The sequence below is a fragment of the Molossus molossus genome, unplaced genomic scaffold (assembly GCF_014108415.1).
Source record: "Molossus molossus isolate mMolMol1 unplaced genomic scaffold, mMolMol1.p scaffold_m16_p_5, whole genome shotgun sequence".
Lineage (NCBI taxonomy): Eukaryota > Metazoa > Chordata > Mammalia > Chiroptera > Molossidae > Molossus > Molossus molossus.
Window position 1 is genome coordinate 60,732,379 of NW_023425388.1, and position 13,404 is coordinate 60,745,782.

The 13,404-nt window shown below is 39.3% G+C and overlaps 1 protein-coding gene across 1 annotated transcript in view; it reads left to right on the top strand.

Moving 5' to 3' along the window:
- Positions 1 to 13,404, top strand: part of LMLN (leishmanolysin like peptidase) — an 88,797-nt gene that overhangs the window by 41,333 nt on the left and 34,060 nt on the right. The window contains exons 9-11 of the mRNA XM_036243897.1: positions 5,551 to 5,668; positions 7,695 to 7,802; positions 12,494 to 12,570. Of these exons, the coding sequence (XP_036099790.1) occupies positions 5,551 to 5,668; positions 7,695 to 7,802; positions 12,494 to 12,570 (303 nt within the window). The remainder of the gene's footprint in view (positions 1 to 5,550; positions 5,669 to 7,694; positions 7,803 to 12,493; positions 12,571 to 13,404) is intronic.

Consider the following 13,404-nt stretch of genomic DNA (forward strand, 5'->3'; position numbering starts at 1 on the left):
CCATGCACCAGGAGGTTCTCCCATGCCAGTTCGATTCTTGGTCAGGGCATATGCATGGGTTTCGGTCTTGAACCCTGGTAGGGGGTGTACGCCACAGGAGCCAGTGATTGATATCTCTCTCTCATTAATGTTTCTCTCTCTCTCTCCCTTCTGCTCTCTCTAAAATCAATAAAAACATATTCTTAACAACAACAACAACAAAAAGAATAACCTCTCTATGGCATGGATAGATGAACAGATATATGCTACAACAAACAGAACAAAATGCTAATTGCAGAATTAAGATAATGAGTATTGGATATATAGATGCTCACCATGTAATTCTTTCAGCATTCTTTAGGTTTCAAATTTTTATAAAATAATGGTGGGAAAAAATAGCCTCTTCACATTTTGTTTTATTGGTGAAAATGAGAGATTCATGAGGTCAATTGTAGAAGTAATCTAGGAAAAAAAGCCAGAAAAATTCTTAGATTATAGGGAAAAATAAAAATCAATGTTCATCATAATTTTCTATAATAAATAAATATAGTACTTTTGTAGTAGTGCTTCTGTTTGAGCAAGATAGATCCCCCAAAGAGGGATTGTTAGTTTAAAATCTATGTCCATTATAAACTGTAGTGAAAACTGCCATGTCACTTTTTTTTTTAAGTTGTGTCAGGGCACACTCCCATCAGTGATATGAGTGCTTTTCTTGCCACCTAACCAGTACTGGATCTCTCTCTTTTTTTTTTTAGGTCAGTGTGATGGGTAAAACATGGTATTTTGTATTTCCAGGACTACTACTGAGGTTTTAGCATTTGCATTTTCTCTTTGTACACTACCTATTTATTTTCTTTCTCCAGTCTTTTGGGTTATTTTTCCTTTTCTAATCATTTTTTTTAAAGTTCTTTATAAATGTCCACCTGGTGTGGCTAGTGGATTGAGTGTTGTCCCATGGACTGAGAGGTCCTAGTTTGATTCCTGGTCAGGGTACATGCCCGGGTTTTGGGCTCAATCCCCATTAGGGGCATGCAGGCAATCGATATTTCTCTCTCTTCCTTCTGCTCTCTAAAATAATATATACAAACATATTTTTAAAAAATATTTTTTAGAAATTAGGGATATTAACCCTTCTTGATGTTTGTTGCAAATTTTTTTCATTTAGTTATTTTTTTATTTTATTATATTTTTGCTATACAAAGAAGTTTTTAATATTTTATATCATTAAATTTATCTAGTTTTTCCTTTATTGCTTAAGAAAGTTTCTGCCTTCCAAAGATTATAAAATATTATTCTAACCCTGACCAGTGTGGCTCAGTTGGTTGGAGTATGGTCCCATATACCAAAAGGTCATGGGTTTGATTCACGGTTAGGGCACATACACCCAGGTTACATGTTTAATCTCCAGTCGGGAGGCAACCAATCTATGTTTCTGTCTCACGTCGATGTTTCTCTCTCTCTCTCCATCTCTCTGCTTCTCTTTCTAAAATCAATTTTAAAAATATTACAGTAAATTATTGTTTAAATTTTTTACATTCATAATGTTAATCTATTTGAAATTTATTTTTGCTTCATGTATTCTTGTTCTTTTATAATATATCTTTTATTTTTTTACACTTATCATGCCATGAATTCATAGGGAATGGGCTCCCACAGCTCAGGCTCCTATTCATTGGTTCTCACAAAATGAGCTCTCGATGGAACAGGCTGATGTTTCAATGGAACCCAGGTACCTTTCTCTTTGGCTTCCTTCTTTTTCTGATGATTTTTCATCACATGTTTTAGGAAGCTATTTTGACTCTTAGAATACTTAATATGTTCAATATGTACATTAATTCTCTTGGCAAGAATCTTGCCCTTAACTTGTTTGTTCACAACAGTGCCCACTGTATAATGGGTAACATTGTAGACTTCCAGTTTTGCAACGAGTAACATTGTAGACCTCCAGTTTTTTTTGTGTGTGTGTTTTTCTTTAGAGATAGAGGAAGGGAGAGGGAGAGAGAGATAGAAACATCAACTAGAGAGAACATCAATTGGCCACCTCCAGCACGCCCCCCCACTGTAATTGAGCCCACAACCTGGGCATGTGCCCTGACCAGAAATTGAACGGGACGACTTCCCAGTGAGTGGGTCCACGCTCAACCACTGAGCCACACCGGCTGGGCTGCCATGGGAACATTTGTGATAGAAACATTGAAGTGGGCTGCTTCCTGTGCATCCTCCCCACCCCCACCAGAGATCGAGCCCGCAACCCAGGCATGTGCCCTGAAGAGGAATCGAACCTCTCACTTCATGGGACAACCTCAATTCACTGAGCCACACCAACTCAGTGGCACACTGGGCAAAGAGGGTATTTTTATATCTTGTGAATTGACCCCTTTCATCATTAGAAAATTTCTTTCTTTTTGTCTAGTACCAATGTTTTTCTTAAAGTTTATTTTGTCTGATATTAATATAGGCATTCCAGTTCTCTCTTGAATACTCTTTGAATTTCATACATTTTTAATCCTTTCATATTCTTCTTCTTTGTGTCCTTGAGTCTGAACTGTGTCTCTTGTAGACATGTAATTGGATCATGGTTGTTTTTTATGCATTCTTCTGTCAGTTCCATACTGTCCCCTCTGGTGGCTGCCAAGTTGCTGGTTTTCACCGTGTCTGGGACTTTGGTTTTCAAGCCTGCCACAAGACAGGAGAGAGGGCCTGGGAAAACACCACAAAGCCTGCTGTTCTTATAATTCATTTTTTTTTTTAATCTTTATTGTTGGATGTAAAATGTATTACAGATGTTCCACATTTTTCCCCCATTGACCCCCTCCTTCCCACTCCCGCCCCACTCCCGCCTTTTCCCACACTATTATCTGTGTCCATTGGTTATGCATATAAGTTCTTTGGTTTATTTCTTTCCACCACCCCAACCCCTTTCCCTTTGAGGTTTGTCAGTCTAGCAATGATTTTGTACTTCTTAATCTCTTCACCTTTTTCAACCATTCCCCCAACCCCCTCCCAACTGCCAACCAACAAAATGTTCTCTGTATCTATGAGAATGTTTCTGTTCTGCCTGTTCATTTTGTTTGTAGATTCCATTGTCAACAGATATGTACTCATTGCCATTTTGTTTGTTCATATATTTTATCTTTTTCTTCAAAAAGACCCTTCATCGTTTCATATAATAACGGTTTGGTAGTGATGAGCTCCTTTAACTTTTTCATGTCTGGGAAAGTCTTTATATGGCCATCAATTCTAAATGACAGCTTTGCGGGATAGAGTAATCTTGGTTGTAGATTCTTGCTTTTCATAACTCTGAATATTTCTTGCCACTCCCTTCTGGCCTGCAAAGTTTTTTTTGAGAAATCAGCTGACAACCTTATGGGAACTACCTTGTAGGTGATTATCTGCTTTTCTCTTGCTGCTTTTAGGATTCTCTCTTTGTCTTGAACCTTTTGCATTTTGATAATGATGTGTCTTGATGTGGACCTCTTGGGGTTCATCTTGTTTGGGACTCTCTGTGCTTCCTGGACTTGTATGTCTGTTTCCTTCCCCAAGTTAGGGAAGTTTTCTGCCATTATTGTTTCAAAGAGGTTTTCGATTTCTTGTTTTCTCTCTTCTCCTTCTGGCACCCCCAAGATGCGAATGTTGGCACGTTTGAAGTTGTCCCAGAGGCTCCTTACACTATCCTCATTTTTTTGGCTTCTTTTTTCTTTTTGCTGTTCTGATTGGGTGTTTTTTGCTTCCTTATATTCCAAATCGATGGTTTGCTCCTTGGATTTACATACTCTATTATTGAAGCTGTGTAAATTATTCTTTATTTCAGTTAATGCCTCCTTCAATTCTAACTGCATCCATGATTTCTGACTGGTCCTTTTTTATGCTCTTGAGGCCCTCCCTAAGTTCACTGAGGTTCTCACTAAGTTCATTGAGCATCCTTATAAGCAGTATTTTGAACTCAGCATCTGTTAGGTTGCTTATCTCCATTTCACTTAGTTCTTTTATTGGGGTTTTATTCTGTTCTTTCATTTGGGACCTGTTTCTTTGTCTCCTCATTTTGGCTGCCTCCCTGTGTTTGTTTCAGTGTATTACTTGACGAGAGGTATGGGGCTCGCTGAGACCAGATGCTGCTCGTTTGAAAGAATTTTGGAAAAACCTGAAGCAGGATCCAAGACAGGCCAATCCTGTGGTTAAGCAAGTGGCAACAGCTTGGGTGGGCTAGAAAGTTGGGTGGGGTGGGGCGGGGCCTCAGTGAGTCACCAGGGCGGGGCTATGAGTGTGAGCCAGGTTGCTGGAGTTCCAGATATGGCGACTGTCTGCCGCCCCAGGGAAGGGCTCACCAAAGGAACAAAGGCCTTTGACAGCACGTTTGTCCCCGACAAAGCCCCCTCTCCAGCCCTCGCTCCAGTGCCAAACAGCTCAGTTCTTCCCTGTATGTCTCTGGTGCCCTTGGAGCTGCCTCCCCTCCGAGCTTAGAGGGAGAGAGTCCGATAAGTCCGTGCGCGGGCCCTTTAGGGAGCTGCCTGGGGCTCCAGCCGCGTTAGCTTCCCTGAACCTCAGTTCCCGCTGGTTTTTCCAGCCAGAAGTTATAGGATTCTCTTCCTGGCACTGGAACCCTGAGCGGGGCACCTGGTGTGGGACGGGGACCCCTCAGTCCTCAGGAAGGACCTTCCCAGCCGAGGTATCCTGATTTTTATCAGCCACACTTGGGTGTGGGACCAGCCCATCAAGCCGCCACCGCCCCTCGCGCCTTCGCCCCTCCTACCAGTCTGGATGTGGCTGCTGCTTTAATTCCATAGTTGTAGGACTCCCATTCAGCTTGATTTCAGGCGGTTTTGAATGATGGTTGTTCTATAGTTTAGTTGCAACTTTGATGTGGTTGTGGGAGGACGCGATACCGCGTTTACCTACTCCGCCATCTTGACCAGGAGTCCTCTCTTACAATTCATTTTTAAAAATTCATGAGATTCATCCATTTTTCTTAAATGCTTCCTGGATTGCTGCAAACCTTTGGTTAATTTCCAGAGTTCTGAAAAAGTTGATTTGGTCAATATTGCTACTTTTCTCATTGCTTTCTCAAGGCAGAGAATTTTTAGAGGTCCTTACTCTGCCATTTTTGCTGACATCTGTCTGGAATTTATTTCTGTGTATGGAATGAAATAGGGATTTAACTTTTTTCCTAGATGTATAACCTGTTTTACACTATTACATAAATTATACTTTCCCACTAAATTAAAGTGCCATCTTTTTTTGTTTAAGTTTCTTCATATACTTTTATATGTCTCTGGACTTGTTTTTTTTCCCAATAAATTTTTAAAAGGAAATTATTTATTGCCATCTTAGCCAAGTATTGGTTATGTAGACTTGAGCAAGTTACTTCATCTCTCTAAGTTTCTGTTTCTTTATCTATGACATGGTAATGATAATCTCATGATGTTGAAAGGGTTAAATAGGAAAATGTTTTCAAGTACTTTGTATGGACTTGGTACATGGTAAGCTCAAATATTTTAATTTTATTGATATCCATAAACACATTTACTGTGGTGAATTTGCAAAAGTGATGGTCTTCTTATCCTTTAAATACAGTCTTGGGTTATATCAATGGAGTGATAAAGTAGTTCAAAAAGTGGAGAGATTATGGGATGTTCGAGATAACAAGATAGTTCCTCATACTGTATATCTCCTAGTAACACCTCGTGTTGTGGTAAGTATGACTAACTTATTATTGTCTCATGAGCCATCTGCTCTTTTAATTCATAATGTTCTTTTCTTTACTAATTATTATTATTTAAGAACTTATGATTAAATTTTAGAGCCTATATTAGGAAATTTAATATAAAGGCAGTACAATAAAGCTACAGACTCAGAGAAATATGACTCTCCTGGTTCCCATTATGCCCTCTGCTCTAAGCCAGTGCACCTCTGTTTTGATAGCTTTTAGGATTATTGGTATTATTTGCATAATTGGTGGTCATTTAATTTGGAGTCTGTATTAGCTAGAGTTCTCCAGAGAAACAGAACCAACAGGATGTGTTGACGTGGGAGATGGGGAGTGGAAAGAGATTTATTTAAAGGAATTGCCTTATGTAACTGTGGAGGTTTAGAGAATCCATAATCTGATAGAGTAGGCTGGCAGGCTAGAGACTCAGGGCAGAGTTGTAGTTTGAATCCAAATGCAATGTGCTGATGTAATTCCTTCTTGCTTGGGTAAGGTCAATTGTCGTTTTATTAATGCCTTTAATTGATTGGATGAGGCCCCTCTATAAATTTGCTTTACTCAAACTCCACTACATTAAATGTTAATCTCATCCAAAAGCATCTCCACAGAAACATCCAGAGTAATGTTTGAGCAAAGATCTGAGCACTGTGGCCCAGCCAAGATGACATAAAACTAGCTATCACATGCTTATGTAATGACAGAAACTTATTCTCCCTTTCTCCTTCCTTGACAGCTCTCTCTAAGAGCCTTCTGAACTTTTGCACTGCTCTTGGCCTATTTTCTATCCCAGGAAGTCTCTAGCTGATGGACAGATAGAATCAAATGAACAAAATTGTATTCTAATGAACAACTCATTTTTCCTGCAAAAACTGTATCCATAATAAGAGCAGTTTATACAGCTACACTAACATTGTTAACAGAGTTACAAATGGCAATCATACAAGTCTGTTAACTATTTTGAAATGTATGTTACTTAAAGTCAAAATCTTTAAAGAGAAAAAAATATGAAGAGCCTTGGCTGGGTGGCTCATCCCATACACCAAAAAGTTGTGGGTTTGATTCCTAGTCAGGTTATATACTTAGGTTGTAGGTTCAGTTCCTGGTCAGGGTATGTACAGGAGGCAACTGATCGATGTTTCTCTCTCATGTTGATGTTTTTCTCTCTCCCTCCCCCTTCCTCTCTGATGTGTGTGTCTCTCTCTCTCAAAAAAAAAATCAGTTAAAAAAATACATGTCTTTCCTTGGCCAGTTTGGCTCAGTGGTTAGAGTGTGGGCCTGCGGACCAAAGAGTCCCGGGCTCGATTCCAGCCAATGGCACATGCCTCAGTTGCGGTTTGTGCCTGGCCCTGGTTGGGGTCGTATGGGTGGCAACCAGTTGATGTGTCTTTCTCACATCGATGTTTCTCTCTCTCTCTCCCCTCCCTTCCTCCCATTCTGTCTGAAGATAAATATAAAAATATCTTTGCCCTGGCTGGTTTGGCTTGGCAGTTAGAGCGTCAGCCTGCGGTCCAGAGAGACCCGGGTTGGGTTCCCACTAAGGGCATGTACCTTGATTGCAGTTTGTCCCCAGCCCTGGTTGGGTAATACGGGTGGCGGCCACTCAATGTGTCCCTTTCACGTCGATGTTTCTCTCTCTCTCTCTTCCTCTCTCTACCTCCCACTCTATCTGAACAACAACAAAAAAAAAAATAGAAAAAAATGTCCTCAGGTGAAGATTATATATATATATATTTGTTCTTGAGTGAGGATTAAATAAATAAATAAATAAATAAATAAATAAATATCCTTGGGTGAGGAATATATATATAAAATATGAAGAGAAATAGTAATTTTCTAGCAGAGTGTGACATTTATTTAATTGTATTAAAAACCATATTTTTAAAAGATGTTCACTCTTCTCACCAAAGTAATTCATTCTTTAATGTCTACTTTATTACATATCTAGTGTGATAGAGAGTTTGCCATTATCTTATTGTACTTTTGTAGGGTTTATATTTTTTCTGATTCTTAGGATGAAGCACGAAAACATTTTAACTGTCCAATTTTAGAAGGAATGGAACTTGAAAATCAAGGTGGTATGGGCACTGAGCTCAACCATTGGGAAAAGCGATTATTAGAGGTGAGTTTACTTTAAAATTTTACTAGGTATATTTTTTTCTTTAATATTATACTAGGCATATTTTTTCTTCCTCATGGTAAGAGTTATTCAAACAGCATAATAATGTATAAAGTAAAAAAAAAAAAAGTTTAAGTCCCTTTTCCGCTTTAGCTTTCCAGATCCACTTTCCTGAAGTAATAATTTTTTAAGTTTTTTTGTATATCTTTTCAGAGATATAAACTAACATACATCTTATATCTTAGACATTTCGCCAAGATAGTGAAGTACTTCCACTGTAGTACAATGTATGCCTCCCTAAAAAAAGTCTTTCTTAAAAATTGAACACTAAAAATAACAAGGCTTGTGGGAAAAACAAACACAAGAGCACTAATAAAAGCAATAAGTCATAATAAAAGTACTAGCTTGGTTTAAAAAGGCATCATACTTCCAATAATTAAACTCCTATATTTACTCGAGTATTTATTACATTAAACAACAACAAAAGCAATAATAACTGGATGGGAGACTATAAATCTGAGCAATGGAGGAAAAGAGTAAAATTGTGCAAAGATTAGAGAGAACCATTCAATAAGCACTTCCAAGTCAGAGCCTCTGACCAAGTTGAAGAGTGTGGTGGGAATGGACATCCTGCACAGTATAGTACTTGTTGGTTGCTGTGTTTAGCTGTCTTAGTATTCTTTGTATTTAGCTGTTGTTGCTCCATTGCACAAAACATTAAAATCCAGGGGGATAATCTTATGAACCAACATGATTCCTTATGATGATGATGATATTTCCTTATTAGGCTCACATGAGCTCATTCACATTACAGAAACAAATACTTTAGCAGAATAGACTGTATACTGGATCCACTCATTTTTTAACAGCTACATGGTAATATATGAATGTAACAACATTCCTGTTTTTTAAAAATTCATCTTTATTGTTGAAAGTATTGCCCTGGCTGGTTTGGCTCAGTGGTTAGAGCATCAGCCCACGGACGAGAGAGTCCCGGGTTTGGTTTCCGCTAAGAGAACGTACCTCAGGCCCTGGCCAATTTGGCTCAGTGTTTGGAGCATTGGCCTGCGGTCTGGAGAGACCTGGGTTCGGTTCCCACTAATGGCACGTACCTCGGTTGCGTTTTGTCCCCAGCCCTGGTTTGGTTGTGACGGTGGCAACCACTCGATGTGTCCTTTTCACGTCGATGTTTCTCTCTCTCTCTCTCTCCCTCCCACTCTATTTGAATAAAATATCAAAAAATGTCCTCGGGTGAGGATAAAAAAAAAAAAAAAAAAAGAAATGAATTGTTTTGCCCTGGCCAGTTTGGCTCAGTGGTTAGAGAATGTACCTCAGTTGTAGTTTGTCCCCAGCCCTGGTTGGGGTTGTGTGCGTGGCAACCACCCCGATGTGTCTCTCTCACATCAATGTTTCTCTCTCCCTCTTCCTCCCTCTCTTCCTCCCACTCTATCTGAAGATAAATGCAAAAAAAATGTCCTCAGGTGAGGATAAAAAAACAAAAACAAAAAAAAAGAAAGTATTACAAATGTCCCACCTTTTTCCTCTATTGACCCCCTCCTTCTACCCATCCTCCCACTTCACCACACTATTGTGTGTGTTCATTGGTTATGCCTATTCTTTGATTTGTTCCTACCCACCCTCCACCTTCATGCTGAGGTTCAACATTCTTATGTTTTAAATGTTTTATTTTAAAAATATTGTAATGAGCAACTTATTTAAATCTGCAGTGCCTTCTAGGAGTGTTGCTCTAGTGGTGGTTCTTAGGTTCAACTAAACAAACAAACTAACAAGACCTAAACAGGCCACCTTAAAAAAAACATTTACTTAGAAGGATAGCAGAAAAAAAGAACACAACATGCCAGCATGGCCATTGGCATTTTTCTTGTGCTCCATACAGCACTCTAGGGGCTTTCCATGGATAACTTCCAGAACCCTGTAAGAGTCGTACCCATAAGAGCCATTGCACACAGGCAAGTCCCAAACTGTGATTTGCCAACAGGTATTCATGTTCATTTATAGCAATCCCATGTCCAGAGGCATATCAAAAGGTCTTTTTCCCTATGTACTGTTGCCTGGTAACATAGTTGACATTCCCCCTTTATTAGGTTTCCAGAGAGAGAGAGAGAGAGAGAAACATTCTGATATGAAAAGCATAAGCAACCAAAGAAAATAGATAACATGAATTTCATCAAAATAAAAAACTTTTGTGTTTCAAAAGACACTATCAAGAACATGAAAAGACAACTCACAGAATGGGAGAAAATATTTGCAAATCATATATCTGATAAGAGTCTGGTATTCAGAATATAAAAAGAACTCTTATAACTCAACAATAAAAAGACACCCCTATTTAAAAATGGGTAAAAGGCCCTGGCCTATGTGCCTCAGTGGTTAAAGCATCCATAGGCCCATGCATCAAAGGGTTATAGGTTTGATTCCCGGTCAAGGGCACATACCTGGGTTGCAGGTTTGATCCCTGCCCCAGAAACAATGACGGAAAATTATTGGAAGACACTTATTTCTCCTGTGGGAATTTTAATTAATTTTTTTAAAGCAATTTTATCAAGTGATCCCCTTTAGAGAGCTGTAGATTGGCCAGAAATGAAAATTTATTTACTTTTCAGTAGAAAACTTGAGAGTAATAATTTTATTAATTTTATTAACTTATACCTTTCTCTGAAAACAACTTTGTGTTCTTGAACTATTCTTTATTTACTTATTTATTTATTTAATTAATTAATTTATTTTTATCCTCACCTTAGGACATTTTTCCATTTTTTGTTCAGATAGAGTGGAAGGGAGAGAGAGGAGGGGAGAGAGAGAGAGAGAGAGAGAGAAATCGATGTGAAAGGGACACATTGAGTGGCTGCCACCTGCACGACCAACCAGGGCCGGGGACAAACTGCAAACAAGGTATGCACCCTTAGTGGAAACTGAACCTGGGTCTCTCTGGACCGCAGGCCGACGCTCTAACCGCTGAGCAAAACTGGCCAAGGCTTGAACTATTTTTTTAAAAGATGTTATTAAAGTACTTGAGAAGACTATCTAGTGTTCAACATAAAGATTTGAATAATAATCAGAGCTGACCAAAGTTAGAATATGCTTTCTTAAGAGACAATGAGCTCTGGCCGGTTTGGCTCAGCGGTTGAAGCATCGGCCTGCGGTCCTGAGAGACCCGGGTTCGGTTCCCACTAAAGGCATGTACCTTGGTTGCAGTTTGTCCCCGGCTCTGGTCAGTCGTGCGGGTGGCAGCCACTCGATGTGTTCTTTCACATCAATGTTTCTCTCTCTCTCTCTCTGTTCCTCTCTCTCCCTCCCACTCTACCTGAACAAAAAATGGAAAAATGTCCTCGGGTGAGGATTAAAAAAAAAAGAAACAATGAACTCCCTACGATTAGGTGACCTGCTGGTAGGAATTTTATGATATGAATTAAAATATTGGGTAGAGCCCTGGCTGGTTTGGCTCAGCAGTTGGAGCGTTGGCCCACGGACCAAAGAGTTACAGGTTCGATTCCAGTCAAGGGCACGTACCTTGGTTGCATTTCGGTCCCCAGCCCTGGTCAGGATCACACAGGAGGCAACCAATCAATGTGTCTCTCTCACATTGATGTTTTTCTCTCTACCTCTCTTTCCTACTCTGTCTAAAAATAAATGGAAAATATCCTCGGGTGAGGATTAAGGAAAAAAACATTGGGTGGATAGTAGTCCTTGATGATATTTTTAGATCCCTCATGCAAATTCTTTGATCCTGTGATACTTGCTTTGCATATTAATGTGTATTTCTCTGATCACAAAATTGAAGGTTATGAAAGCATTTGTATAAGTATTATCTGGGCGTGTCTCAACCACCTACTATAATTGGCCTAGATAGTATAATATTTTTATAGTATTTCTGTTTCTATGTATTTATCCTCATTTTTATCATAGAGTTTTAAATGCTAACTGTCTACCATTCAAGAAAAATTATACACAGTGCAGACATTTGAGGCAAAAAGTAGATTTTGCTTAAAGCTTCAGTCTTGGCATTTTTTTTTTTTTATCCTCACCCGAGGACATTTTTTTTTTTTTATATTCTGTTCAGAGAGAGTGGGAGGGAGGGAGAGAGAAAGAAACATCGATGTGAAAGGGACACATGGAGTGATTGCTACCCACACGACCCAAACAGGGCCGGAGAAAAACTGCAACCGAGGTACGTGCCCTTAGTGGGAACCGAACCTGGGTCTCTCCGGACCGCAGGCCGACACTAACCGCCAAGCCAAACTGGCCAGGGCCAGTCTTCTCATTTTAAAGAAGTCTTATGTATCACTATTTTAAGTGAATATTTCATCATCTTCTCATATTTGAGACACTTTAAATATACATCAAAGTGCCCAGCTGGTGTGGCTCAGTAGATTGAGCGTCGTCCCATAGGCTGAGAGGTTCAGGTTTGATTTCTGGTCAGGGGATATGCCCGGATTGTGGGCTTGATTCTCAGTGGGGAGTGTGCAGGAGGCAGCTGATCGATGTTTCTCTCTCACATCGATGTTTCTTTCTTTCTCTCCCATCCTCTCTCTCCAAAAAATTAATAAAAACATATTTAAAAAAAAAAATATATATATATATATATACACACACACACATCAAAGTTATCATGGAAATCATTGAGTGTTGTAAGGAGTCCTGTCTTGTAGTTAAAATCTGTTGGTTATTTTCAGAATGAAGCAATGACTGGCTCTCACACCCAGAACCGAGTCCTCTCTCGAATCACTCTGGCATTGATGGAGGACACTGGGTAAGACAGCTTTGAGATGATTATATGAATTATTCTTTAAAGTGAAATGAATATTAAGATTAATATGATTAAGATGAAATGAATATTAGCTTAAGGAAATACTGACATTTTACATTGAAGTAAAATATTCTTTGAATTTTGTGCAGTTAGCTATTCATTACTTATAACAACTACATTTATTCATTCAATAAATATTTGAGGCCATGAGGTAAAATAATGAATAGAACAAAATACTTAGTATTAAGAGATTTATTTTCCAATAAATGGAGGCCATGCTAATATGAAGAAAAGACTAATCTAAACAATTTTTAAAACTATAAATGAAATTGGTACTGTATAGATTCTTGGCTTTTAAAGCAGTAGAACTTTCTGATGAAGCAGTAGAATACTGTTTTTAAATGACCCCAATGGGAGCCCTGGCCGGTTTGGCTCAGCGGTTAGAGCATTGGCCTGCAGTCCAGAAAGACCCGGGTTCGGTTCCCACTAAGGGCACATACCTTGGTTGCAGTTTGTCCCTGGCCCTGGTTGGTGGTGCAAGTGGCAGCCACTCTATGTGTCCCTTTCACATCGATGTTTCTCTCTCTCTCTCTCTGTTCCTCTCTCCCCCTCCCACTCTGTCTGAACAAAAAAAGTGGAAAAATATCCCCGGGTAAGGATAAAAATAAATAAATGACTCATGGGAGTCCTTTTCTTTGTTGGCTCCTGGGTCCTTTTACAAGACTTGTTAGTTTCTGATAGCTTTCTTGGTTTCTGGTATGGTAGAACGTACCAGGCTGCTCAGCACATACCCCCTGGGCATCAGCCAGTCTTCCAAGGAGCACTGGTTCCTTTTAA